General features: G+C 42.5%; 1 protein-coding gene across 1 annotated transcript; it reads right to left on the minus strand.

The window, feature by feature from the left end:
• Positions 1-1508: 1508 nt before the first annotated feature.
• Positions 1509-21707, minus strand: LOC149457604 (uncharacterized). Its single transcript, XM_089683469.1, has 5 exons — positions 21557-21707; positions 17335-17622; positions 16289-16513; positions 10536-10555; positions 1509-1923 (listed from the first exon to the last, which is right to left on the minus strand). Exons 2-5 carry the CDS (start codon positions 17600-17602, stop codon positions 1825-1827), a joined length of 612 nt encoding a protein of 203 aa, XP_089539595.1. The 5' UTR covers positions 17603-17622; positions 21557-21707; the 3' UTR covers positions 1509-1824.
• Between the last annotated feature and the right edge of the window lie 4888 nt (positions 21708-26595).

Below are 26595 nucleotides of genomic sequence, written 5' to 3' on the forward strand. Positions count from 1 at the left end.
ATTGTTTATGCAAGATTGCAACATTGTTTATCACTTTTTGGTGGTTGGACTGTATACAAGATTTGTGGACATTTGTATCATTATTATTATTTAGTATATTTTATTTTTTGTTTTGAATTATTTGACACTTTAGTGCATTCCTTTTATTATTTTATTATTGAGCAATTTTTTTTTTTTTGTAACTATATTTGTAAAATCCAATAAAAATGTATTATGGAAAAAAAAGACCTACAAGTCGACAGCTGCTAAGGCCGTCGGGACTTGTAGTTTCTCATTCATAGAGGACTGTAAATGAGCGACATGGCCCAGGCGGGGCAGGGCCACCCATGGGGATGTTTGTTTTTAATTTTGACAGCTAGCAGGAGGAGAAGATTCCCCACTAGCTGTGGGGGAACGGGGCGAGCGGGGGCCATTCTATTCATAACATGTTACACCCTAAATATGGGTGTAATGTGTAACATGTTTTGAAATGTGAACTTATCCTTTAAGGCTTTAGAACCATTTTAAATAGGCCATAGATTACAACTTGTCCAGTTCAGGAGGGGCGGCTAAATTTCCATCTATGACTGTTCCTGATCAACAGAACTCAATCTAAATATCGACTTCAGTGGAATGGCAATGTTTGAACATTTTTGTTTGCTCAGCGTCTGCAGCCAATTGACTCTAGCGCTGATCAGTGTATTCTGACAGTGGAGGAGCCCCTGCTATCAGAATGCAATAGCACAGTGGAGGATTCCTTCATTTGCCTTGCTTATGTGGATGAGGGATTTCATTTGTTTTTCAATCAGCTGGCTGGCGAATTGAAAAAAATGATCAATGTATGACCAGCCTTAGACTTTCTCAGCCACTACGTCAATCCATGTCACTCCACTTCCATATGTGACCTCAGGATGTTGTGTATTCTCCATGATAAATTTAAACCTCAGAGCAGGCCTGGTGTAGAGTGGGCAGCACAGTAGCTGAATGGTTAGCACTTCCGCCTGGCAGTACTAGGGTCGTTGGTTTGAATCCCAGCCACGGCACCACCTGCCCACGCAGGCATGTTCTCCCTGTACCTGTGTGGGTTTCCTCCAGGTACTCTGGTTTCCTCCCACACTCCAAAGACATTCTGGTAGGTTAATTGGCTCCTGTCTAAATTGTCCCTAGTATGTGTATGTATGGACTTAGGGACCTTAGCAGGGGCAGAATGACAACTCATGGGGCCCCTGGGCAATAGGAGATCATGGGGCCCCTGTGTCCTTGCCCAAACTCAAAAAAGCCTATGAAAAAGTTACCAGGGGCATCTCATGGGGCCCCTTACTGACCCCGGGCCTTCGGGCAGTGCCTGAGTTTCCAAATGGTCAGTCCACCCTTGGACCTTAGATTGTACACCCCTTGAGGATTAGGGACTGATGTGAATGTACAATATATATACTGTATGTAAAGTTCTGTGTAAATTGATGGTGTTATATAAGTACCTGAAATAAACAATAGAGTGAGGACAATCCAACAGAAGATCTGTAAGCATCTCCGGATAAATATTTATTTACAGAAGGCAGTACAATACAATGATATTCTGGAGGACGTTCATTATTAGTAACAAACATACTCCAAATGCAAATGAATTCAACACAGATCCATTGTAAGTTATCATATGCTGTTGCCAAACATGTAAGTTCCTACACTTATGAACAACCAGAACCCCACTAACATCTCTTCACAAATTTCAAAACAACTGAAGAATTGGCTGGAGCAGAACAAAGCAGAGACGTAGCGGCTGGCTTCCTCCCGGTCACAGATAAAGTGCCCTCTTTCCTGAACTTCTGTTCTGGTCCATGTTGAGTCCTAAAGTTTTAATGGAATCTCCCCAAAAACAAACAGTCCCAATACCAGCATCATTAGCAAAACTAAAATATAAGCCACCAGGGGATGATAACGTTTACACTGAAAGAGAGAAGGGAGAGTATATGATTACATTGAAAGTCAAAAGAAAACTACTAACGGCACTTTTTGAGGTCTTATCATTACAATTCCAAATTCATTTTGCAATTTACAATTCATGTCACATTAGGATTGACATGAATTAGCACAAAAAACATTCAGAAACCATAGTTTTATTTACAGTGGATTGTAGCATTTGCCTGTCTGGGTTCTGTCCGGGTGCTAGATCCGCGATGATCAGTCATCTTCTATGAATTCTTAGGGTTCCACATCCAGTGGTTTTAGTGAAGCAGAACCCAAAGCACAATGTCACCAGGTGGTGTTTCAAGCAAGATATAGAAAATATCGGATATGTGAAGTACCCTCTTACTTAGGGTGATAGTAAGATTAGGAAAAGTTTTTTTTTATCTCCTCTGTAGCCAGTGGGCATTATTTGATTGCCTTTGGATGTTCTGGGTCCTGCTGGTTGCAGGCTCAACTGCTCCCCCCTGTTTCTAGTAGGTTCTAGACCAGCAATGGGCAAACTATGGCCCGCGGGCCGTATACGGCCCGGCAGACATTTTAATCCGGCCCGCGGAGCTAGGCTCCTCTCACAGTCTGCCCTGAAGACCGGTGTAGCATGAAAATCTGTCCCCTATGAGGATCTGTCCCCCTCGACGTATCTGCGCATGTGCCGGAGATCACCGATCGGCTGCTAATGCCTGAAACTGGCACATGCGCAGATACGTCGAGGGGGACAGATCCTCATAGGAGACAGATTTTCATGCTACACTGGAACGGCGCGGGACACGGCGAGAGGAACGCGCGGAGCAAAGGTAAGTGAATTGACACAGGGGGGACTTAATATGGGGGATGAATTAATATGGGGGATGAATTACTATATGGGGGATGAATTAATATGGGGGATGAATTACTATATGGGGGAGGAATTACTATATGGGGGATGAATTACTATATGGGGGATGAATTACTATGGGGATGAATTACTATATGGGGGATGAATTACTATATGGGGGATGAATTACTATGGGGATGAATTACTATATGGGGGATGAATTACTATGGGGGATGAATTACTATATGGGGGATGAATTACTATATGGGGGATGAATTACTATGGGGGATGAATTACTATATGGGGATGAATTACTATATGGGGGATGAATTACTATAGGGGGGATGAATTACTATAGGGGGGATGAATTACTATATGGGGGATGAATTACTATGGGGGATGAATTACTATATGGGGGATGAATTACTATGGGGGATGAATTACTATATGAGGGATTAATTACTATGGGGGATGAATTACTATATGGGGGATGAATTACTATATGGGGGATTAATTACTATATGGGGATGAATTACTATGGGGGATGAATTACTATAGGGGGGATGAATTACTATATGGGGGATGAATTACTATATGGGGGATGAATTACTATGGGGGATGAATTACTATATGGGGGATTAATTACTATGCTTACTATGGGGGAATATTACTATACTTACTATGGATGACACATACACATCATTCATCTACTCTTGGTCCGGCCCCCGGGTCCAATATATAAACCCATTGCGGCCCTCAAGTCAAAAAGTTTGCCCACCCCTGTTCTAGACTATAGTGGGTTCAGAGAAGCAGACCCTGGACTGACTATTCAGACAGCCTCAGCCAATCCCTTATCAAGGGAATGACCAGCAGGGGTCTGCCATATGTATAAATACTCTGGGACCTGAGACAGAAGGGTCATTTGACACAAAAATAAATAAATACTCCTGCGCCACAAAATATCTATAGCCCTAGGTATAAGATGCTGCTGTGCAGTAGTGTAAACACCAAAACATCAAAAACAAAATTAACCAGCGCAAATAATACCTATCCAATCACTTAAATCACACTAAATACATAAATGTGAGGAAAATTACCCATACGTGTGACACTCTTAAAAATGTATATACGATGATAATAACAAATGTGAATGTGCCCAAATCACTTTAATGCATAAAGATTATATATAAAGGAATATAAAAAGTCCACAAATCCTTTTCCCAGCCTTCACAGTGTATAGAAAAAAGAAAAAAAGAGAATCGAGGTCATGTTGGTTTGCACTGGTGGAAGGTGGAAGCATATTTGCACAGAAGATTGTTTTCTCTTTTTTTCTCTTTTTTTCTTTTTTCTATACACTGTGAAGGCTGGGAAAAGGATTTGTGGACTTTTTAAATTCCTTTATATATTGGATAGGTATTATTTGCGCTGGTTAATTTTGTTTTAGAAGGGTCATTTGCCCTGGTGGAGAAAGGCCCAGCCTGGGGGGGGGGCTGTGTGTCCTGGCTACCAAGCTGAAAACTGCAGGAGGGTGATCGAGGTCACAACTCAGGGAAAGCTGGGGGGCCTACTTCTAAAACTGCTGAGAACATATGGGAGAGAGTCTGCTAAGGATCTTGCCTGGAGGCTCACAGTACAGGGTCAACTGTGGAGGCATCCATGTACACAAAGTCATAATGAGTGGAGGTCTGGGAGAGATCCTAAAAAGACTGCTACTGTCTGACTTTAGATGGACTGTACCAAAGTTGCTGGCTTAGGGCTGCTTCCAAAGAGGAAGTCTCTTAAGCTGAATATTCACTGCTTTCTATTACAAGAGATTCATCCTAAAGAGTGTACTTACTACCAGAGAATATCTGCTGTTTGCACTGGATTTGGAGTATCCCAAAGCTCACCCTATAAACTATTTAAGTTCTTCAAGCAATAAATCCTAAAAAGACAGTTTTTGTCTGGCTATTGGGTGGAGAGAAGCTGCTGTGCACCCAATAGGGAATAGAACCTGGGACAAACAGTGGGATCATCAGGGGTCTTTGCTCTACACGTGTAAGAGAGTAGACAACCAAGGGTAGAGTCCAAGAAAGTCCATGTATTGGTACAATTTCACTGAACAAGGAACCCTCCTTCATGGGGGTTTGAACCCACTCATTTATTGCATCTTTTATGTAATTCCCACGGTTTATAGTCCTGGTGAAGGAGGTGCCAAATAACTCCTGAAATGCATTGGCTTATTAATGTGCATTTCATCAATAAACTGGTTTTCTTACTTGGATTTCACCTCTGACTTGCTGCTCTTTTTGTTCTATATTTTGAATACAAGCTCTTGATCTTCCAGTCTACATCACTTGGTCCAAATATTACTGAAGAGTCTATAGTTTTAATTCAGACAGACCCTGTCTGGTGGAAATGCAGTAAGATCAGAGGATGAGCAAGGCACAACCCTTGGCTGCACAAATAATAATAATAATAATAATCAGGTGTTCAAAATGTTTGGCTATAACGTAGAATTGAATGTGAATGTAAATGTTGCACTAAGTCATTGAATGGCTTTATAAATTCTTGTTAAATGCTATCACACTAAGGCAGAGATTAAATATCACACAGTGTCATCCAATTAAACCAAGTGATTATACGTGCTTCATAACAAATACTCCATCAAAATGTATGATTTTGTGGGTAACCATCGCCATTGAGAATTTTGCCATATGTTTCAGCCTGCGAATGTCGGTGTGCAACCTTGTGAATACACCACCACCAGACAGCTACAGCCTCTTAATGAATGAAAAGACCCCAGATTTTTGGTGTTCTTTAGAGATGAGCGAATTATTCAAAAATTTGATTCGGCTGATTCGCCGAATTTGTGGAATAAATTTGATTCGATGCGAATTTATTCGCTGCGAATTTAACTTATTAAAAGGGTTTCTAGGCTTCAGAGAGCCTTTATATTAGTGCAGAACACTGTACCTTTAATTTAAATGCCCTTGGAGTCTGCTGGGGAAGAGAAATAATACTGTCAGTCAGTATGACATGCAGATGAGTGCCGTCGATCTTAGAATCACCACACACTTCACTCATTTGGGCAGTCACGGGGCACAACGAAGAAGAAGAAGAAGAAGAATGAAAAGAAGAATGAAAAGAAGAAGAATGAAAAGAAGAATGAAAAGAAGAAGAAGAATGAAAAGAAGAAGAATGGGAAGAAGAAGAAGAATGAAAAGAAGAAGAATGAAAAGAAGAAGAAGAATGAAAAGAAGAAGAAGAAGAAGAAGAAGGAGAAGAAGAATGAAAAGAAGAATGAAAAGAAGAAGAAGAAGAAGAAGAATGAAAAGAAGAAGAAGAATGAAAAGAAGAAGAAGAAGAAGAATGAAAAGAAGAAGAAGAAGAATGAAAAGAAGAATGAGAAGAAGAATGAAAAGAAGAATGAAAAGAAGAAGAAGAATGAAAAGAAGAAGAAGAATGAAAAGAAGAAGATGAAGAATGAAAAGAAGAAGAATGAAAAGAAGAATGAAAATAAGAAGAAGAATGAAAAGAAGAATGAGAAGAAGTAGAAGAAGAATGAAAAGAAGAAGAATGAAAAGAAGAATGAAAATAAGAAGAAGAATGAAAAGAAGAATGAGAAGAAGTAGAAGAAGAATGAAAAGAAGAAGAAGAAGAATGAAAAGAAGAATGAGAAGAAGAATGAAAAGAAGAATGAAAAGAAGAAGAAGAATGAAAAGAAGCATGAAAAGAAGAAGAGGAATGAAAAGAAGAAGAAGAAGCATGAAAAGAAGAAGAATGAAAAGAAGAAGAAGAAGAATGAAAAGAAGAAGAAGAAGAATGAAAAGAAGAAGAAGAATGAAAAGAAGCATGAAAAGAAGAAGAGGAATGAAAAGAAGAAGAAGAAGAATGAAAAGAAGAAGAATGAAAAGAAGAAGAAGAAGAATGAAAAGAAGAAGAAGAAGAATGAAAAGAAGAATGAAAAGAAGAAGAAGAATAATGAAAAGAAGAATGAAAAGAAGAAGAAGAATGAAAAGAAGAAGAAGAATGAAAAGAAGAAGAAGAAGAAAAATGAAAAGAAGAAGAAGAAGAAAAATGAAAAGAAGAAGAAGAAGAATGAAAAGAAGAAGAAGAATGAAAAGAAGAAGAAGAAGAATGAAAAGAAGAAGAAGAAGAAGAAGAATGAAAAGAAGAATGAAAAGAAGAAGAAGAAGAATGAAAAGAAGAAGAAGAATGAAAAGAAGAAGAAGAATGAAAAGAAGAAGAAGAAGAATGAAAAGAAGAAGAAGAATGAAAAGAAGAAGAAGAAGAAGAAGAATGAAAAGAAGAAGAAGAATGAAAAGAAGAAGAAGAAGAATGAAAAGAAGAAGAAGAATGAAAAGAAGAATGAAAAGAAGAAGAATGAAAAGAAGAAGATTGAAAAGAAGAAGAAGGAGAAGAAGAATGAAAAGAAGAATGAAAAGAAGAATGAAAAGAAGAAAAATGAAAAGAAGAAGAATGAAAAGAAGAAGAAGAAGAATGAAAAGAAGAATGAAAAGAAGAAGAATGAAAAGAAGAAGAAGAAGAATGAAAAGAAGAATGAGAAGAAGAATGAAAAGAAGAATGAAAAGAAGAAGAAGAATGAAAAGAAGAATGAAAAGAAGAAGAAGAATGAAAAGAAGAAGAAGAAGAATGAAAAGAAGAAGAAGAATGAAAAGAAGAATGAAAAGAAGAATGAAAAGAAGAAGAAGAAGAATGAAAAGAAGAATGAAAAGAAGAAGAAGAATGAGAAGAAGAAGAAGAATGAAAAGAAGAAGAAGAATGAAAAGAAGAAGAAGAATGAAAAGAAGAATGAAAAGATGAAAAGAAGAAGAAGAAGAATGAAAAGAAGAAGAAGAAGAATGAAAAGAAGAATGAGAAGAAGAATGAAAAGAAGAATGAAAAGAAGAAGAAGAAGAATGAAAAGAAGAATGAAAAGAAGAAGAATGAAAAGAAGAATGAAAAGAAGAAGAAGAAGAATGAAAAGAAGAATGAAAAGAAGAAGAAGAAGAATGAAAAGAAGAATGAAAAGAAGAAGAAGAAGAATGAAAAGAAGAAGAAGAAGAATGAAAAGAAGCAGAAGAAGAATGAAAAGAAGAAGAATTCCAGTACAGCAAAAAGTGTATCTGCAGAGAGCTCCGCTATTTCTGACAGTTCTCTGACAGTTCCTTCACATTTACAGCGGTTGAAACATTGTATCTATTTGTTTCCGAATAAAAACATCTGTATCCTAAATGGAAACTAATAGATACAATGTTTCAACCGCTGGAAATGTGAAGGAACTGTCAGAGAACTGTCAGAAATAGCGGAGCTCTCTGCAGGGACATTTTTTGCCGGCTGTAGAAGGGATGAAAATCGGCCGATCGGGAAAAATTTGATTCGTGCATCCGAAGTTTGCTAATTTTCGGATTCGGTGCGAATCAAATTTTTCCTAATATTTGAAACGAATTCCACTTCGCCTGGTTCGATTCGCTCATCTCTAGTGTTCTTATAACAGCATGGTTATCGGTAATCATCCATCCACAGCTCTGAAACCATATGGGAAATCACAGCAGCAAGATATTCAGTGGCACTTAGAAACTCCAGCGCACACCAGCAGGAATTCACTGTCCGCACCTCCACTCCGCCATGTAAGAAATAAGCAAACATCCCATAATAATGTAACTCTGCTTTCAGGGTTTTTATGAGTGCGGCTGTGGGTGTTTTTGGTTTTACATATATTCATTGACTTAAACCCAAAAACCCACAATTATAGTGAAAAAATCAAGACCCAAAGAATTCCCAAAAATAAAAATATATAAAAGAACAAAAATAAAATAAAGTCCCAATATGCAAAGTGTCCAAATAATGTGTCCAAACAAAGATCAATTTCTTGATAGGAAGACGCTTCCTACTCCACTGAAGAAGATGCAAATCAATCACAGGTGCTCTTCAAATACCTCAAAAAACAAAATCTCAACATAGTATATTACCTTTTAAATCCCAGAACTAAAGTGCCACACGTGTATCATGCAAAAAAAACCACTCCAGTGTCACAGCACTCATGTGAAAAGAAAATGAATAAATATCACTGCAAACTATATATAAAGTGCATAATTACCCTAAAACAAACAGATTCCAGCTTGTAATCAACCACATATGTACAGAGTGTCCTTAGATTGGTATCCTCTTGTTCCTCAGGACCCCTTGCTACTCCTATCCAGCACTATCACTGTTGTGTCTTGGCATCGGTTGTACTTGTGGCGAGATTCGTTTAGACCCGGTCTGTCAGAATGTGTGCAGCAAGTTGAATGATCGCCTTAACAGATAGTTTACTCAATGAATAACAACTTCAGAGGTATTTCCAATGCTTCTTTATGCTTCAAGGTAGCAAAGGTATGAACATAAAGGTGTTTTCATAGGTAAATTTCCAGTGATGTACATAGCCTCCTCACTCTACAGCATCTTGATAACCACTAAACTAAAATGGATTTGCAACAGGAAATGAAGGGTGGAAGCAACCAACTAGTCAGAAACAGCAGGGGTGTGTGGATGATACCAAATAACATTATAACATAACATGTAAATAACAACTGCTAAACAGTAAAGCTGCGTGGCAGCACAATCACTTTGTAGCTCTGGGGGACACCTGAAGTGCACCGTTACTCTCCAGACCTCCAACACACAGGGATTCCAGAATCCAAAATGGCTGCTGCAGCACTTCCGGGAACGTCAGTACGTCACGTGCCCTGCAGGACACTGCCCTGGATAGGAGTAGCAAGGGGGAATTACCTGGTGATCGGGAGACCCTCTACACACGGAAAGGGGATCGTATACTGGGCATGAGGAGTTGGATGCTGTCTTGCTGATCTTATTGTTTTTATATGTAAGTGGCTACAATAAATTTTATATATAATTATAATTCACATACTGATTCCTGGTCTGTTTGTGAGGTCCTGAGGAACAAGAGGATACCAATCTAAGGACACTCTGTACATATGTGGTTGATTACAAGCTGGAATCTGTTTGTTTTAGGGTAATTATGCACTTTATATATAGTTTGCAGTGATATTTATTAATTTTCTTTTCACATGAGTGCTGTGACACTGGAGTGTTTTTTTTTGCATGATACACGTGTGGCACTTTAGTTCTGGGATTTAAAAGGTAATATACTATGTTGAGATTTTGTTTTTTGAGGTATTTGAAGAGCACCTGTGATTGATTTGCATCTTCTTCAGTGGAGTAGGAAGCGTCTTCCTATCAAGAAATTGATCTTTGTTTGGACACATTATTTGGACACTTTGCATATTGGGACTTTATTTTATTTTTGTTCTTTTATATATTATATATTTTTATTTTTGGGAATTTCTTTGGGTCTTGATTTTTTCACTATAATTGTGGGTTTTTGGGTTTAAGTCAATGAATATATGTATTATTAGTACTTCAGGGGAAGGATATTGATATGACTTTAAGGGATTTCTGAAGATTTTATATATATATGTGTGCTGATTTATACTTATTCTGTTTTTTGGTTTTGTTTTTTGCTTTCTGAGGCTGAGCTCTAAGCGCAGTCTTTTCTGTTATTCATCTTATTATAACATAGAATTACCAATGAACTGCTATCTTCTCCCGCTTGAACCTTCCTTCATCTAACCATCAACTTTCCATATGTGTTGAACGTGTCCTCCTTATGTAGGACTCTCAAGATCATTATGCTGTTTATTTTTTGCATACATATATTTTTGGGTTTATTATTTGAATGAATCTCTGTAGAGCTGTTAGTCCCAGATATAATATGTATAGACATACTGACACTTACCCCTAGCCTTCTGTTATGAGCTGTAGAAAGAGAAAGCACAATATTAGAAATGAGATATTTCTTTATTAATAGGAAAACAATATTGAGTCACTAGCAAAGTTCTGTGATTGGTTTTTTAAAATGAAAAAACTAAATTTCAACCATTAAAATCCAAATGAAAGTAAATTAGAAATATGGAAATAAATATGGATTTTTTTATAGGAACTTAGTGATAAACCAGTCTTTACATTTTGACCATCGTCAGTCTTGACTCCTGAAACATAATATTTCCTACTTCATCGTGTGTTAGTTAAAAGGCTTCAGGTTCCTGAGCTGACTATTTATGTGACTTTTATTTTCATCTTCATCCTCTACCCATAATCACTTTCCCTCCATCCTGAGCTATGACTACACTATATTGCCAAAAGTATTGGGACACCTGCCTTGACATGCACATGAACTTTAATGGCCCCCCAGTCTTAGTCCGTAGGGTTCAATATTGAGTTGGCCCCGCCCTCTGCAGCTATAACAGCTTCAACTCTTCTGGGAAGGCCGTCCACAAGGTTTAGGAGGGTGTCTATGGGAAGGTTGGACCATTCTTCCAGAAGCACATTTGTCAGGTCAGGCACTGATGTCGGGGGAGGAGGCCTGGCTCACAGTCTCCGCTCTAATTCATCCCAAAGGTGTTCTATGGGGTTGAGGTCAGGACTCTGTGCAGGACAGTCAAGTTCCTCCACCCCAAACTGGCTCCTTCATGTCTTTATGGACCTTGCTTTGTGCACTGGTGGGCAGTCATGTTGGAACAGGAAGGGGCCATCCCCAAACTCTTCCCACAAAGTTGGGAGCATGAAATTGTCTACAATGTCTTGGTATGCTGACGCCTTAACTACACATGTAGTCTTTATCTCTTTTATGTCTGTTTCTTATAATAAAAATTGTCATTTAGCCTTTCAGATGAACCTTCTGTGCGGTTCTGCCTTTAACCGCCTCTCGCCCGCCCGCCATATAGTCCAATAACGGGTGCAAGGTGGTTCTCTCGTTCTGAAAGGACATCATATGACATCCTCCTATTCTAACCTCGCATGCGTGGATCTGGGAGTGCACAGCGCGGCGATCGGCGGTGTGCTGTGTCCTTCGGACACAGCAGATCACCAATCCATGGAAAGAGCCGAAGATGTCGGCTCGGTCATGTGATCAGCTGTGTCCAATCACAGCTGATCACATGTAAACAGGAAAATGCTGGTTATCGGCATTTCTCTCCCCACGAGCTGTCACGCTGACAGAGGAGAGGAGAGCCGGTAATCGGAATTCCGCGGAGGGGACATGTACACTGATCATCAGAGCACTGATGATCAGTGTGCCCTGATGATCAGTATGGCCCCAGAAGTGCCACCTGTCAGTGTCCATCAGTGATAGCTGTCAGTGCTCATCCATGCCACGTGCCAGTGCATATCAGTGCCAAATTTCAGTGCCTATCAGTGCCACATCAATACCACATATCAGTGCCCATCTGAGCTGCCTTTCAGTGTCACCCATCAGTGGCAGGCATTGCCGCCTATCAATGCCAGTCAGTGCCACCTATCAGTGCTGCCAATCAGTGCCACCTATCAGTGCCTGTCAGTGCCGCCTATCAGGACCAGTCAGTGCCGCCTATCGGTGTGCATCAGTGCCACCTATCAGTGCCCGTTAGTTCTACCTTTCAGTGTTAGTCAGTGCTGCCTATCAGTGCTGTCTATCAGTGCAGCCTATCAATGCCGCCTATCAGTGCCATATATCAGTGTCATGTATCAGTGTAATGTATCAGTGCTGCCTTTCAGTGCCCATCAGTGATGCCTGTCAATGCCCATCAGTGCCACCTACCAGTGCCTCCTCATCAGTACCACCTACCAGTGCCTCCTCATCAGTGCCCATCAGTGCCACCTATCAATGTCCATCAGTGCAGCCTATCAGTGCCCAACACTACAGCCTCATTAGCGCACATCAGTGAAGGAGAAAAATCACTTATTTACAAAATATTATAACAAAAACTAAGAAAAAAACTTTTTTTCAAAATTTTCAGTGGTTTTTGGTTTGTTTAAGAAAAAAATAAAAACCCAGAGGTGATTAAATACCACCAAAATAAAGCTCTATCTGTCACAAAAAAATGATAAAAATTTCATATGGGTACAGTGTTGCATGACCGCGCAATTGTCATTCAAAGTGTGACAGCGCTGAAAGCTGAAAATTGGCCTGGGCAGGAAGGGGGTAGAAGTGTCCGGTAGGCAGGAAGGGGGTAGAAGTGTCCGGGAGGCAGGAAGGGGGTAGAAGTGTCCGGTAGGCAGGAAGGGGGTAGAAGTGTCCTGTAGGCAGGAAGGGGGTAGAAGTGCCCTGTAGGCAGGAAGGGGTTAGAAGTGCCCTGTAGGCAGGAAGGGGGTAGAAGTGCCCTGTAGGCAGGAAGGGGGTAGAAGTGCCCGGTAAGCAGGGAGGGGGTAGAAGTGCCCGGTAGGCAGGAAGGGGGTAGAAGTGTCCTGTAGGCAGGAAGGGGGTAGAAGTGTCCGGTAGGCAGGAAGGAGGTAGAAGTGTCCTGTAGGCAGGAAGGGGGTAGAAGTGTCCGGTAGGCAGGAAGGAGGTAGAAGTGTCCTGTAGGCAGGAAGGAGGTAGAAGTGTCCTGTAGACAGGAAGGGGGTAGAAGTGTCCTGTAGGCAGGAAGGGGGTAGAAGTGCCCTGTAGGCAGGAAGGGGGTAGAAGTGCCCGGTATGCAGGAAGGGGGTAGAAGTGCCCTGTAGGCAGGAAGGGGGTAGAAGTGTCCTGTAGGCAGGAAGGGGGTAGAAGTGCCCTGTAGGCAGGGAGGGGGTAGAAGTGCCCGGTAGGCAGGAAGGGAGTAGAAGTGTCCTGTAGGCAGGAAGGGGGTAGAAGTGCCCGGTAGGCAGGAAGGGGGTAGAAGTGCCCTGTAGGCAGGAAGGGGGTAGAAGTGTCCTGTAGGCAAGAAGGGGGTAGAAGTGTCCTGTAGGCAAGGAGGGGGTAGAAGTGCCCTGTAGGCAGGAAGGGGGTAGAAGTGCCCAGTAGGCAAGAAGGGGGTAGAAGTGCCCTGTAGGCAGGAAGGGGTAGAAGTGCCCTGTAGGCAGGAAGGGGGTAGAAGTGTCCGGTAGGCAAGAAGGGGGTAGAAGTGCCCTGTAGGCAGGAAGGGGGTAGAAGTGCCCTGTAGGCAAGTGGTTACGTTTGCAGTTTCTCCATCACATGACCCTCCAAAACGCCTCTTCTGGGAGCAAAGACTGGTGATCCTACACTGCAGTCAGGGCTTGACAAAGACCTGCCATATGTTGGGATGTTATCACACTGCTGGAGTCTTCTAAGTCCACTGATCAGTTAGAGGGTGGTAGGGGTTATAGGGTAGTGGACAAGGACTTTGGTTTTCAAATAACATTCTTTAAGCCATGCAGAGAACTGATTTTCAGAGTGAAGAGGAAAGGCATATCCATGTATATATATATTTGTTTGTAATGTTTACTTTGTCTCCTAGACAAAAATTACCTTCAAAATGTTCCTTATTACTGTATAAATGTCATAAAATAGGTATCACTTCTGCTGCTGTTGAGCCTTTTTGAAAATAATTAGTTGCCTGACTGGAACAATATGGAGATTTCGGATACAATAAGGTTCTTCATTAAAGTATATTTAAAGCCAACATGTTGTATTTAGTTTTTATTGAGTAGGAAAGAGTTAAGACTCCTTTCAGGGCAAGTTTTCCCTTCCACTGAGAGGCTTTCCCTTCACTTTCTGTCCCATTCCTTCATGTTCCTGTTCTGTGAAAAGAAATCTTTCCAAAGTCAAGAAAACCATCTTTTAGACAGTAAATGGAATACTACAAGAAAGAACCCCTACACACTTGCCTTCTGGACACTTATACCCCCTTCCTACCCAGGCCAATTCTCAGCTTTCAGAGCTTTTGTACTTTGAATGACAATTGCACGGTCATGCAACACTGTATCCAAATGAAAGTTTTATCATTTTTTTTTCACACAAATAGAGATTTCCTTTGGTGGTATGTACTTGCCTCCGTGTGTTTTATTTTTTGCACTATAAACAAAAAAAAAAGCAAAACATTTGAAAAAAAAGTTTGATATTTTCTATTATAAAATTTTGCAAACAGGTAATTTGTCTCCTTCACTGATATGCGTTGATGAGGCTGCACTGATAGCACTTATGGTCACTGATAGGTGGCACTAATTGGCACTGATAGGTGGCACTGATGAGGTGGCACAGAGAGGCAGCACTGATGGGCGCTGATAGGCAGTACTGATAGGTGGCACTGATGAGGTGGCACTGATTATGGGCACTGATAGGCGGCACTGATTATGGGCAGTGATAGGCAGCATTGATGGGTGACACTGACTGATGGCACTGACTGGTGGCACTGCAGGGCACTGCTGGGTGGCACTGATGGGTGGCATTGCTGTGCAGCACTGATGGGCACAGGTGGGTGGCACTGATGGGCACTTGTAGGTGGCACTGCTGGGCACTGATCATTAGGGCACTGATCATCAGTGTCCTGATGATCGGTGCTGATCCCTCCTCTGACAATTGCCAGTTATCGGCAGTAGCGCAAGGAAAGTGCAGCCGATAACCGGCAACTGCATTTCCCGGTTATCTGCTGTGTCATTGGACACAACTGATCACGTGGTAAAAGGCAGCTGTGATTGGCCCTTTACCACATCACATAATCAGCTGTGTCTGTAGGATGCGTTCTGGGAGGACATCATATGAGGCCCTCCCAGAACTGGCCGGCTGCAGTGAAGCCATCATTTGGCTATCAGCGGTCGGCAAGTGGTTAAAGAAGAGGGTTTTTTTGAATGGCTGTGAGATGGAGGGCGATATGTGTGTGGGGTGGTACATTTGCTCACTTAGGGGCTTACAATACACTCACCGGCCACTTTATTAGGTCCACCTGTTCAATTGATTGGTAACACAAATTGTTAATCAGCCAATCACATGGAAGGAAATCAATGCATTTGGGCATCTTGGCACGGTGAGGACAACTTGATGAAGTTCAAACCGAGCATTAGAGTGGGGAAGGAAGGGGATTTAAGTGACTTTGAACGTGGCAGGACTGATCTGAGTATTTTAAAAACTGCTGATCTACTGGGATATTCACGCACAATCATCTCTAGGGTTTACAGAGAATGGTCCGAAAAAGAAAAAATATCCACTGAGCGGCAGTTGTGTGGAGGAAAATGCCAGGACAGAAAAGAGTGGGTAGACTGGTTCAAGATGATAGAAAGGCAACAGTAACTCATGTCAATATGGACCAAAATCTCTGTGGAATGTTTCCGACACTTTGTTGAATCCATGCCATGAAGAACAAAGGCAAAAAGGGGTCCAACCCGGGTCTAGCAAGGTGTGCCTAATTAAGTGGCCAGTGAGTGTATAACTAAAGGCTAAATGCTTGTCTTCACTTTGGATAGGGAAAGGGATATTACAACCCCTATGAGTTTTCCTAATGAAGAGATTTCCCTTCACTTCTTCTTCTGTAGATGAAAAAGGATGTTAGAGGAAAAGTCTACAAAGTGAGGGAAAACCATTCTTAGACATCTGTCACCAGACCAGGGGTCCCCAATGGAAAATGTACCCTATTCTTTTGACAACTCCAAAGTTTTGGATTTTCCCACATTTTCTGTCCTAGTGACACCAGTTATCAGGACGAATGGATAATAAATATCCTTCATAGTGTGACATCAGATAAAACCTGACAGAGACTAAACCCTTACCTCTCCAGTGGCATTTTTTAGTGCCCTTACCTTTAACTTTTGTAAAAATCTGTTTAAGCTTTCTTTCCTTGTTACTGGAAGTCAGAAGAGGAGAATTCTCAATATCTCCACTGTTATAGGTCCTATTATTGTTGTCACTGAACAAGAACAAGTCGTCGGCCAATTTGAGAATACTGGGCTGTTGTTCCAGGATTTGGCTCTTTGCATCTTCGGAGTCATCCACATTATCAATCACCACAATGACATTGCTCTTTCCTGAGAAAAAAAAGGAAGTCAACGAAAAAAAAACCCATATATTGTTAATTTATGATTTCACTATGAAATGCAGTAATTGTAAAATAAATGATCATGAAGCTATAAAACTGAGTTTCTTCTTCCTGCAGATGTCAATTGGCTCCAAGATATGAAAATTAAATCTAAAGAAACCGCTAAACACACAGTAGGGATGCATACACTATGTAGCTAAAGGTGTGTGGACACCTGACCATCACACCGATATGATATGGTGGACATCCATTCCAACCTGCCCTTCCTCAGTCCTTGCTGGTACAATGGCCTCCTCTCTTCTGGGAAGAATTTCCACAAGATATTGAAGGGTGTCTGTGGGAATTTGTCCCATTTGCGAGTTCAGGTACTAATGTTGGATAAAAGACCAGGCTCACAATCAGCATTCCAATTCATCACAAAGGTGTTCAGTAGGGCACAGCTCTGTAGAGGACACCCGAGTTCCTTCACACCGAGGCCAAACTATATCTTTATGGAGTTTGCTTTGTACACAGGGACATCGTTATGGTGGAACAGAAAAGAGTCTCCACCAAACTGGTACCCCAAGGTTGGAAGACCACGGTTAGCAACAATGACGTTCATGCTGCAGTAACAACACCCTCACTGGGAACACCTGAACCCATTCGGAGGTGGTGGTGGTGGTTGTGTGGGGGGGGGGCTAGATTCTTTTGGTAACAAACGTGGGTGTGATGGTTCAGGCACCCACATTTTTTCTTAGGCCTAAACTATCAGTAAAAACATACATACACTCAAAGTATAATGTGTTACAAGCAGTATGAGGTTTATCTCACCTAACATTTGATGGAGATACAATAGTTCCACATCATACAAAGAGTCAGTGACACCGATGAGATTCAATCTTCCACGATTTTTGGTGTGGTACAAGATGGCAAATGTGCAATTTCTGACCTCCTTTTGGAATTCTGAAAAGTCGTTAGATATATAACAATGATTTACAGATTGCAGTAGTGAAGAATCCTGCAAAGACTGACTTAACCACTGATAGCAGCTTCGGTCATCTCTGGAGAAGATTCCCAGCATGCCCTTCTCATCACACATCTTCAGTCCAAAGAGACTTCCTGAAACATAGAGTTCAGTATCAACCCCAATATTGGCAACGGAAAATTTCACAGTATCATCCAACCTACAGAACGGGGGAGATTTACTAACACTGGAGCACTCAGAATCTGGTGCAGCTGTGCATGTTAGCCAATCAGCATCTAACTTCAGCTTGCCCAATTAAGCGATGCCAAAAAAAATCCTGGAAGCTGACTGCAGTGCCGAGACAAGGCCATCTGGAGCCCAGGGTGAATGTGCCAAACTGCACCCCCTGTGAAAAATAACAAATGAGCACTAATCTGCTTACCCCCTATGCATAAATGTCCCCTCCTCCAAGAACAAATCAACCCCCCCTTCTGGAAGCCCTCCCTCCCAGCACAAATCTTTGCCCCCCCCTCAGAGGTCAAACCCTGCAGCATGAATGCCCCCCTGCCCACCCCAAAAAAAAATCACCCCTCCTAGCACAAATCCTCTACCCCTCAAATATTCCCTCCATGCACAAATTCTAAAAACTCAAAATCCCCCTCCTCCTCACAGCACAAATTCCCCTTTCCTAGCACAAATACCATTCCTACTAGCACAAACCCCCAAATAGAATTTCCCCTCCTAGCACAAATCCCCTCCCCCCTCTACCATATCACCACTTCTAGAGCAAACGCACCAAATCCCCCCCTCCTAACACAAATCGCCTTCCCCATCCCCCCTTCCAACACAAATTCCCCCAAACTACTATTCCTAGCACCCCCCAAATTTCCCCTCCTAGAACAATTCTTACCCTCTACCGCCCCCCAAATCCTTCCTCACAACACAAATCCCCTCCCCCAATCTCCTTATGGCTACCCTCCACCTCACATATTACAGCAGTTCCCAGGGCACTCCTGCCGCCCCTTGTCCCGGTCCTGGCTGATTGACAGTCACCAGCCCTCTGCTCACTGAAGACGGAGGCCTGAGCGATCAGCGGTCTTTGATCACTCAGTTCTCAGTCTTAGAGGTGGTGGGAGACAGATGCAGCATCCACCTAGATGAGTACAGTTGTTTGTTATTCTACATTCCTGATTTTCTCTTTTAACCCTTCGCTTACTCTAACTTCTTCTCCCTTCAGATATTATTTTACTGATGATTTTCTTTTGTTTATTTTTATTTTATTAACCATTCTTTTTTTTTTTACATTTATTTGTTTTGTCAATTGAGTGACTTAGAAAAAAAAAAGTGCAAGGTTGCAAAAAAACCCTCAGTATTTCTTTTGCCGCTTTGCAATGCTTTGTACCGGAATAATCATTTTACTGTTGTTTAAAACAGGACAAATAACAAAATAAAATGTTACTTTTTATTTATTGTAAAACTATTTTTTAAAACTTACACTGGGAAAAAAAGTGTATTTTTAATTTTGTTTTTTTGTTTTACTTTTTTTGCCTAAGATCTGAGAGATTTCAAGAAAGAAATCCATGTTTGTCCTTAAAGAATAAGTTCACCTTATCACCATGTTACATGTTAAACCCGTGTGTAGGGTGGAACACGTGTCACCTGACCGCACTCCCCTCAACCCCAAGACAGTGAGCCGGGGACCTTCCCCCCCCCCCCTTCCCCCGCACTGTCACAATTCAGAACCGAACAAAAACGCAAACTTATGAAACGCCCTCCTTCTACGCCAACTCCCCCCTCGCGGCACGGCGCCCCCACCTGAAATATCAAAGCAAACCAGCAGCTACAAATATTGTATTGTGGAAAGTATTTGGGGTTAATACCTAAAATTAGAGTATACCAGCATTGTCCTGAAACTACAGTATATGGGGGCCGGTCCTCTGTCAGAGCACAAAGGAGCAAATACTACAATGTAACATGTCCTCCCTCTGTATTATACACACCGCTACAATGTAACATGTCCTCCCTCTGTATTATACACACTGCTACAATGTAACATGTCCTCCCTCTGTATTATACACACCGCTACAATGTAACATGTCCTCCCTCTGTATTATACACACTGCTACAATGTAACATATCCTCCCTCTGTATTATACACACTGCTACAATGTAACATATCCTCCCTCTGTATTATACACACTGCTACAATGTAACACGTCCTCCCTCTGTATTATACACACTGCTACAATGTAACACGTCCTCCCTCTGTATTATACACACTGCTACAATGTAACATATCCTCCCTCTGTATTATACACACTGCTACAATGTAACATATCCTCCCTCTGTATTATACACACTGCTACAATGTAACATATCCTCCCTCTGTATTATACACACCGCTACAATGTAACATATCCTCCCTCTGTATTATACACACCACTACAATGTAACATGTCCTCCCTCTGTATTATACACACTGCTACAATGTAACATGTCCTCCCTCTGTATTATACACACTGCTACAATGTAACATGTCCTCCCTCTGTATTATACACACTGCTACAATGTAACATGTCCTCCCTCTGTATTATACACACCGCTACAATGTAACATGTCCTCCCTCTGTATTATACACACTGCTACAATGTAACATGTCCTCCCTCTGTATTATACACACTGCTACAATGTAACATGTCCTCCCTCTGTATTATACACACCGCTACAATGTAACATGTCCTCCCTCTGTATTATACACACCGCTACAATGTAACACGTCCTCCCTCTGTATTATACACACCGCTACAATGTAACACGTCCTCCCTCTGTATTATACACACTGCTACAATGTAACATGTCCTCCCTCTGTATTATACACACTGCTACAATGTAACATGTCCTCCCTCTGTATTATACACACTGCTACAATGTAACATATCCTCCCTCTGTATTATACACACCGCTACAATGTAACATGTCCTCCCTCTGTATTATACACACTGCTACAATGTAACATGTCCTCCCTCTGTATTATACACACTGCTACAATGTAACATGTCCTCCCTCTGTATTATACACACTGCTACAATGTAACATGTCCTCCCTCTGTATTATACACACTGCTACAATGTAACATGTCCTCCCTCTGTATTATACACACCGCTACAATGTAACATGTCCTCCCTCTGTATTATACACACTGCTACAATGTAACACGTCCTCCCTCTGTATTATACACACCGCTACAATGTAACATATCCTCCCTCTGTATTATACACACCGCTACAATGTAACATGTCCTCCCTCTGTATTATACACACTGCTACAATGTAACATATCCTCCCTCTGTATTATACACACCGCTACAATGTAACATGTCCTCCCTCTGTATTATACACACTGCTACAATGTAACATGTCCTCCCTCTGTATTATACACACTGCTACAATGTAACATGTCCTCCCTCTGTATTATACACACTGCTACAATGTAACATGTCCTCCCTCTGTATTATACACACTGCCACAATGTAACATATCCTCCCTCTGTATTATACACACCACTACAATGTAACATGTCCTCCCTCTGTATTATACACACTACTACAATGTAACATTCCCTCTCTCTGTATTACACACACTACTACAATGTAACATGTCCTCCCTCTGTATTATACACGCTACTACAATGTAACATTCCTTCCCTCTGTATTATACACACTGATACAATGTAATATTTCCTCCCTCTGTATTATACACACTGCTACAATGTAACATGTCCTGCCTCTGTATTATACACACTACTACAATGTAACATGTCCTCCCTCTGTATTATACACACTGCTACAATGTAACATGTCCCCCCTCTGTATTATACACACTACTACAATGTAACATGTCCTCCCTCTGTATTATACACACTGCTACAATGTAACATGTCCTCCCTCTGTATTATACACACTGCTACAATGTAACATGTCCTCCCTCTGTATTATACACACCGCTACAATGTAACATTTCCATCCCCTGTATAATACATGTCAGTCACATGGACAGGAGCTGATATTCAGCGTTGCATATCCCGACTTACCTCCCGTGTAGTCTGTGGTCGGGTTGCCTTTTGCTGGAGATTGTCTTCCTTGTAGAATAATATTGAGGCGTCGCCCAACTCTGTACAAAGTGAAAGGAGACGCGGCCCTTCCAGAAAACCTGCCGAGCTGCTATATGAAGGGACGTCCTACTCCGAGGACACGGCTTCTGTAATGTGCTTTATGTAACCGAGAATCCAGGACCATGGATGGCTGGAGCTGTAGGGCGCTGGAGCTGTAGGGCGCTGGAGCTGTAGGGCCTGGAGCTGTAGGGCACTGGAGCTGTAGGGCGCTGGAGCTGTAGGGCCTGGAGCTGTAGGGCGCTGGAGCTGTAGGGCCTGGAGCTGTAGGGCGCTGGAGCTGTAGGGCCTGGAGCTGTAGGGCGCTGGAGCTATAGGGCCTGGACATCATTGGAACAGAAAGGGTTTAGGAAGAGTCATCCGTGTTATAGCTGGGAGAGAACTATTGGCTGCCATCCATTAGTCCACTATGGTAGTCAGAAGAAACGAGGATAATACAAATGGACTTCCTAGGCACAGAGACTACATACACGTGTCAATAAAATCAGTATTGCTTTATTTAACATTACGTCACTGTCACGGAGTGCCTGCTCCTCTTCTGCCCCACCCCACCCCCATGGTGCCTGTGTCTTCCCTGTGTCCCCTCACCCTCTTCTCATCCTGTCGCAGCCTTTAAAGATAGGCTGCACAGGATGAGAAGTGTCACCTCACCCCCCCTGTCCCTTGTCAACTCCTCACATCCTGACGCAGCCTTTGAAGACAGGCTGCGCAGGATGGGAGGAAAGTGACCCCTGCAGCAGAACTCACACCTCTCCCGGCCATATTCCGGCGCGGGGCCGCCGACCTGTTACCGCGGGCCTCCCGGCAGGTGCAGCACGGGCACGAGTCTTCCCATGCCCTGCACCCACCTGAGACAAAGGTTGCGCTCTCGAGAACGCGGCCCGTGTCAAGGGGGCATACCACAACCAGTGATGAGGCATACCCAATGGGGCGGAAACCAGGTTCTTTCTGGCCCCTCATTATCCACTGTATTTGGAATTCAGCCTTTTGAGGTACCTTTGGTTGCTGGCCTGCCATGCCTTTTTGCACCCCCATGCCTGGCCCCGTGGATGGTTTCTGCCCCGTTGGGTACTGTAGCGAAACATGTCGGGCAAACTCTCCAGCGCTCCAGAGAAGCGGTATATAATATATACCTATTGAGTCCAAAAATTCCCCTCAATCTAGGGCTTAAGCAAACCTATTATTGCATTGGGTATAACTCCTGTTTATAAAAATTGCAGTCTAGATTGAGGGGAATTTTTGGACTCAATAGGTACAGTGAGGAACAGAAGTATTGAACCCCCTGCAATTTTGCAAGTTCTCCCACTTAGAAATCATAGAGGGGTCTGACATTCACATTGTAGGTGCATTCCCACTCTGAGGACAGAATTCAGGAAATCCCATTGTATGATTTGTAAAGAATGTATTTGTCTCGCACGGCTGAACAGAAGTATTTGAACCCCTGAGAAGATCCGTGTTAATATTTGGTACAGAAGCCTTTGTCTGCAATTACAGAGGTCAGACGTTTCCTGTAGTCCTTGGCCAGGTTTGCACTGCAACAGGGATTTTGGCCCACTCCTCCACACAGATCTCCTCTAGATCTGTCAGGTTTCGGGGCTGTCGCTGAGCAACACGGAGTTTCAGCTCCCTCCAAAGATGTTCTATTGGATTTAGGTGTGGAGACTGGCTAGGCCACTCCAGAACCTCGATATGCTTCTGACGGAGCCACTCCTTGGTTCTCCTGGCTGTGTGCTTCGGGTCGTTGTCATGTTGGAAGACTCAGCCACGACCCATCTTCAATGCTCTGACTGAGGGAAGGAGGTTGTTGCTGAAAATCTCACAATAAATGGCCCCATTCATCCTCTTCTTAATACAGTGCAGTCATCCTGTCCCCTTCGCAGAAAAGCACCCCCAAAGCATGATGTTACCACCCCCATGCTTCACAGTAGGGATGGTGTTCTTGGGATGCAACTTATCCATTTTTTTCCTCCAGACACGACGAGTGAAGTTTAGACCAAAAAGTTCTACATTGGTCTCATCTGAGCACATGACTTTCTCCCATGCCTCCTCTGGATCATCCAGATGGTCATTGGCAACCTTCAGACGGGCCTGGACATGTGATGACTGGAGCAGGGGAACCTTCAGACCGGCCTGGACATGTGATGACTTGAGCAGGGGAACCTTCAGATGGGCCTGGACATGTGATGACTTGAGCAGGGGAACCTTCAGACGGGCCTGGACATGTGATGACTTGAGCAGGGGAACCTTCCGTGCAATGCATGATTGGAAACCATGACGGCGTAGTGTTCTACCGACAGTGACCTGTGAAACTGTGGTCCCAGCTCTCTTCATGTCATTGACCAGCTCCTCCCTTGTAGTTCTGGGCTGATTCCTCACCTTTCTTATCATCAGTGATACCCCACGAGGTGACATCTTGCATGGAGCCCCAGTCCGAGGGAGACTGACAGTCGTCTTTAGCCTCTTCCATTTTCTAACAATTGCTCCAACAGTTGATCTATTTTCACCAAGCTGCTTGGCAATTGCCCCGTAGCCCTTTCCAGCCTTGTGGAGGTCCACAATTTTGTCTCTGGTGTCTTTTGACAGCTCTTTAGTCTTGCCCATGGTAGTAGTTGGCGTCTGACAGACTGTGGGATGGACAGGTGCTACTAAGTTAGATGAATGAGTGGAGTAGAGGTGGACTTTTTAAAGGCGCAGTAACAGGTCTTTGAGAGCCAGAATTCTTGCTGTTTCTTAGGTGTTCAAATACTTCTGTTCAGCAGTGCGAGACAAATACATTCTTTACAAATCATACAATGTGATTTCCTGAAGTTTGTTTTAAATTCTGTCTCTCAGAGTGGGAATGCACCTACAATGTGAATTTCAGACCACTCCATGATGGAGAAGTGGGAGAACTTGCAAAATCGCAGGGGGTTCAAATACTTCTGTTCCTCACTGTATATACCATATACCATGTGTTATACAGCCAGCGATATGGGACATCATTCTCACGCATCTTTATAGGAACAGCACCAACTCTTCAAAAAGAGTAATTTTTGGAACTCCTAGAGGGGCATGTACAAGAGGAACCATTGATGTGTGAATGTCTTTATTGGAATATCCATATTAACTACTCTGGACCAGGGGCGGACTGACCATTTGGAAACTCGGGCACTGCCACAATAGATGCCCCTGGTACCTTTTGTTGGGAATACAACAGCATGTACTATATAGTATTGTGTGTTAATATCACTTGACCAGTAGATGGCACTATACACTAAAGGTTACTAGTTGTGTATATCTGAAGACTTGTTGGTTCTTCCTTCTTCTCTATCATCTCTTCAGGAAGTAATTTGTCTGCTGAAATGTGCTCTGTATGTTCATAACTTAAGCCACACAAGTAAAGTCATAATTCTGCCTCATCACTACCAGTGTCTTCTATAACACATAACCAACACCTTTTTCATAGGCTTTTTTGAGTTTGGGCAAGAACACAGGGGCCCCATGATCCCCTATTGCCCGGGGCCCCATGAGTTGTCAGTCCGCCCCTGCTCTGGACTGTCACCTCTTTTCATATACACCAATGTTTTTTTCACATCTATAGTGAGAAGAATTTTTTCTGGCCTTCCTCATGGTAATTCACATGAATTTATTTCATGGCACTCTAGCACTATTGGTATTTATTCCTCATCATTTAATATTTATTCACTTTTAGAGTCACTTTTTAGTGTGGATTCATTTCCATCTATGTTGGTTATCCAGGAAGGTTTATACCCACAATGCTTATATTATGGCACAGTCACTGAGAAGGTAAAGAGAGATATATCTTACTAATTTAATATGTGCATCCTATTAGGCTGATGTCATGATGATTATCCCGTCTCCTCTATATTCATCATTATCCACTATTCCATTCCTAGGAGTTCATCCATCCTTACTGCGATGTTCATGAAGGAACAGCTAAAGAAGAAAACGATTCCACTAGGTTACACAATATGGAACTTTACTGCAGATGAATACAGAAAGGAAATTCCATTGCCTCGTATTGATCATTTTTGCCTACACAGCCACTTTTGAAGATGCCAAACGGTTCTTTATTTTAATTTTTTGATTTTAATATGATTGCAACATGTTCACCATGTCAATGTCAACCTTTTTTTGTGATCTAAGTGATCGAATAAATACAAATATCGCATTTTTTTTTGTAGTGATATATTACTCTGCATAGGATTTAATTAACCACTTTCCAGGCGGCTCTGCACTAGCCAACTGCCATTTTTTTGTGTTCCACTCAGAACAGACCTCGCCATGGTCCACCAAAGAAGTTGAGTGCACGTGCTCAGCATCATATCCAGAGGTTGTCTTTGGGAAATAGATGTATGAGTGCTGCCAGCATTGCTGCAGAGGGTGAAGGGGTGGGGGGGTCAGCCTGTCGGTGCTCAGACCATACGCCGCACACTGCATCACATTGGTCTGCATGGCTGTTGTCCCAGAAGGAAGCCTCTTCTAAAGATGATGCACAAGAAAGCCCGCAAACAGTTTGCTGAAGACAAGCAGACTAAGGACATGGAGTACTGGAACCGTATCCTGTGGTCTGATGACACCAAGATCAACTGATTTGGTTCAGATGGTGTCAGGCGTATGTGGTGGCAACCAGGTGAGGAGTACAAAGACAAGTGTGTCTTGCCTACAGTCAAGCATGGTGGTGGGAGTGTCATGGTCTGGGGCTGCATGGTGGTGGGGGTGTCATGGTCTGGGGCTGCATGAGTGCTGCTGGCACTGGGGGGGCTACAGTTCATTGAGGGAACCATGAATGCCAACATGTACTGTGACATACTGAAGCAGAGCATGATCCCCTCCCTTCAGAGACTGGGCCGCAGGGCAGTATTCCAACATAACGACCCCAAACACACCTCCAAGATGACCACTGCCTTGCTAAAGAAGCTGAGGGTAAAGGTGATGGACTGGCCAAGCATGACTCCAGA

The sequence above is a fragment of the Staurois parvus genome, unplaced genomic scaffold, assembly GCF_062004578.1.
Source record: "Staurois parvus isolate SC_StPar_1 unplaced genomic scaffold, SC_StPar_1.0 ptg000311l, whole genome shotgun sequence".
NCBI classification, from domain to species: domain Eukaryota; kingdom Metazoa; phylum Chordata; class Amphibia; order Anura; family Ranidae; genus Staurois; species Staurois parvus.

What these genes read in the sequence shown, in the direction of transcription:
- LOC149457604 (XM_089683469.1), bottom strand. Translation starts at nt 17,602, where the DNA reads ATGTGTGATGAGAAGGGCATGCTGGGAATCTTCTCCAGAGATGACCGA. An exon ending in GATTTTTACAAAAGTTAAAG is followed by an intron (nt 10,556 to 16,288) that starts GTAAGGGCACTA and finishes CTCTTTCTACAG; the next exon opens with CTCATAACAGAAGGCTAGGG. An exon ending in CTCATAACAGAAGGCTAGGG is followed by an intron (nt 1,924 to 10,535) that starts GTAAGTGTCAGT and finishes TCTCTCTTTCAG; the next exon opens with TGTAAACGTTATCATCCCCT.